This window comes from Brassica oleracea, chromosome C2 (genome assembly GCF_000695525.1).
Source record: "Brassica oleracea var. oleracea cultivar TO1000 chromosome C2, BOL, whole genome shotgun sequence".
Taxonomy (NCBI): Eukaryota; Viridiplantae; Streptophyta; class Magnoliopsida; order Brassicales; family Brassicaceae; genus Brassica; species Brassica oleracea.
In genome coordinates this window covers 31,067,519-31,070,261 of record NC_027749.1, presented here as the reverse complement: position 1 = coordinate 31,070,261, position 2,743 = coordinate 31,067,519, and the positions used below count along the sequence as shown (strand labels likewise).

Below are 2,743 nucleotides of genomic sequence, written 5' to 3'. Positions count from 1 at the left end.
ACCGAAAACAGTTTTGATTTCAAAATATTCGATTAGGGTTTTAATATGTGATTTGATAATTATAGTATAATTAATTATGATACTTATATTATTTAGGGTTTATGGATATAGGGTTAGGATTTATCGGATTTTAACTTGTAAAAACCGATTTGGGGTTTTAATCATGTAGGAACATGATTTAGGGTTTGGGGTATCGATCTTTTAGGGCTTCAATTTACTCAATTAGGATTTTTGATCTATTACCCTATGGTTTTGATTCATAAAGATTAGGGTTTTAGGGTTTCATTCTTTATCAATCAATCCATGTTCGATTATGGGTTCTTAGGTTTTGAATTACCTTTTAACCTTAGATGATTGTTGAATCAGACCACCAAAGGAGTTGAGCCGCGAGCTGGACACGAACGGGACGCGAGCTGGAATGGATCGAGTCGCTTCTATCGGGTCGCTGACGTCCTTTTTTGCTTGATCGGGAACGCCTTGATCGTCGGACGCGATCTGTCTGATGCTGTCGCGAACGAGGAAGAGGTTGCGTGCTGGAGCTGCTCTCAGGTCGCGAACGTCTGAGCTAGGATCAGGAAAGCCTTGGGCTGAAGCTGATCGGGGACGCGAGCTGGAACAGATGCGGGAACAAAAGACGCGATCGGGGTTTAGGGTTCGTCGGATCGCCGGCTAGGGTTAGGGTTTTAGGGTTTTTCGATTTGGATATTAGCTTAGGGATTTAGAGTTTCGTGCTGATAACGTATTATAAAAGTAATGGAAAAGTCTATCTTTATTCATAACATACATGTTCCTTATATAGGAGATTACACCGTCGTTGATAAATAGAAAGATTATAAATCATAATCTCTTGGTTATGAGTCATCCACAATCTGGTTTATAACAGTGTTGATTTATTGGGGTTTTCTATTTTATTTATTCCATCAAGGTTAACTGTAAAAGAAAAATGTAGGCTAGTAAATGTATTTTTTAAATTATGAATTGGAAACAAAAGTAAAGCAAAGGTTTGACGACAGCAACAATATTGAATCCCGGCACACAATTTCAAAATCCGATTGAGAAAAAAATATATAAGAAAATCACATACAAGGGGCATCAAGTAGAAGTTTCACCGTACGTAGAACCAAACAACTTCTTACATGGATATAAAATAATCAAATAAAAATATCATTCTCAATAAAACATCATAGAGATCGTTATTAAGGCGATCCCGACCAATCCAGTTCCCGCGAGATTGCTTGCAGGTGCAGCATCCTTGTCAACTTTAGGCGGTCCTACAAGTTTAAATCTCATTTTACTAAGTAACAATAAAATGATAAAGAAAAGTTTCGATCTAATCCAATTTTACTTGATCAAAACTTTGGCTAACATTCCCCTAAAGTTCTCTACATTATTTCTCATCAACGATTTTGCTGTAGTCCAAGAGGAAAAAGGCAATTGTTTTCACCTGGCACCGGTGGAACCCCATGCGGCAACGGAGCTTTAGCGGCTATAAGAAAAAAGAGAGGATAAATATCAAATAACCCATATAATATACTTGTAATTCATGTATCTAAAATCTCCAAAAATATGTAAAATAAGTTTGTTAATCTAAATGTTATCAGAACACATAGAAGGTCCAGCATCGATGCCACAACTCTTAGGAATGAGAAGAGCATTTTCCACGGTGAGATTGAAGCCGGCCAATACCTGCGGGTTTGTGAGGATGGCGCAGAGGCACTTCAACTGCGTCTTCACTGCCTTGTCTAGGCTTGTGCAGCATTCTTCTGATGATTTTTCTCCTACTTTAAGTGCCGCTGCACATAGACCTAAGTTAGCCTCACAAACCATACTTGCGTTTGGAGGAGGGGCCATCGCTCCTTGCCCATTGACTATTGTCGCTGCAATTAACAATGCAGATAGGAGGAGAAGGGTCGTGGTTGTTGTTGTTTGGGACATTGTTAATGTCAAGGGATATAACTTTACAAAAAGAAAATTGATAGTATAGGATATTTTCAATCTTTTTTGGCTTTTTGTTCGGTGTCCCCTTCGTATTTATAGAAAACTATTTGAATTTTTAATTAGAAATTTTTAGCAGGATATATATATATATATATATATACACCGGCGTGTGTGATTTGTACAGCTTTTAGTTAATCTATTTAAAATCGATTTATTAATGTTGGCAGAGACAAATGAAAATACTTAAATGCATTTCTCACAAAATCTGAAAAATGTCCAGCAAGAATCACATTGGCATCAGAAGTAGTCACTAATCATTAATCAACTATTTTCCCTCTGTGCTGTGTTTGTATTTTTTAATTCCGGTGCACAAATCTTATCTAAAATTTTATCCCCCAAAAAAACTATTTTAGCAACTTTATTTAAACCAACACATTTTTAATCTAAAAATAAATATACTTATTACCTGGCTACAACTGTAACAACTCTAAACCCAATGAACGGTTATTGGTAAAGAATACTTCAAATATTTTATTTTTTTTAATTATATCATATTTAAACGAAAATTCAGATCAAGATTTCTGAAACACACGATTACAAATTCAGTCCTAAAACTTTTTATTATAAAATAGATATCAGTTTATGATTTAAAAGTAATTTTCCATGGATTTAATTTTCACTAGTTAATTTTAAAATCATATATACTATTGAGTTTTGATCTATGTTTAAAGTTAGTTTTTCACCATATATATATATATATGATAGTGGAAAATAAAGGAGAGTTTTTCGTAATACTATTGAAACA

At 34.9% G+C, this 2,743-nt stretch overlaps 1 protein-coding gene across 1 annotated transcript; it reads right to left on the bottom strand.

The window, feature by feature from the left end:
* Positions 1-1,033: 1,033 nt before the first annotated feature.
* Positions 1,034-1,969, bottom strand: LOC106326476 (non-specific lipid transfer protein GPI-anchored 2-like). The gene is made up of 3 exons (XM_013764448.1): positions 1,601-1,969; positions 1,445-1,488; positions 1,034-1,271 (listed from the first exon to the last, which is right to left on the bottom strand). Exons 1-3 carry the CDS (start codon positions 1,933-1,935, stop codon positions 1,171-1,173), a joined length of 480 nt encoding a protein of 159 aa, XP_013619902.1. The 5' UTR covers positions 1,936-1,969; the 3' UTR covers positions 1,034-1,170.
* Between the last annotated feature and the right edge of the window lie 774 nt (positions 1,970-2,743).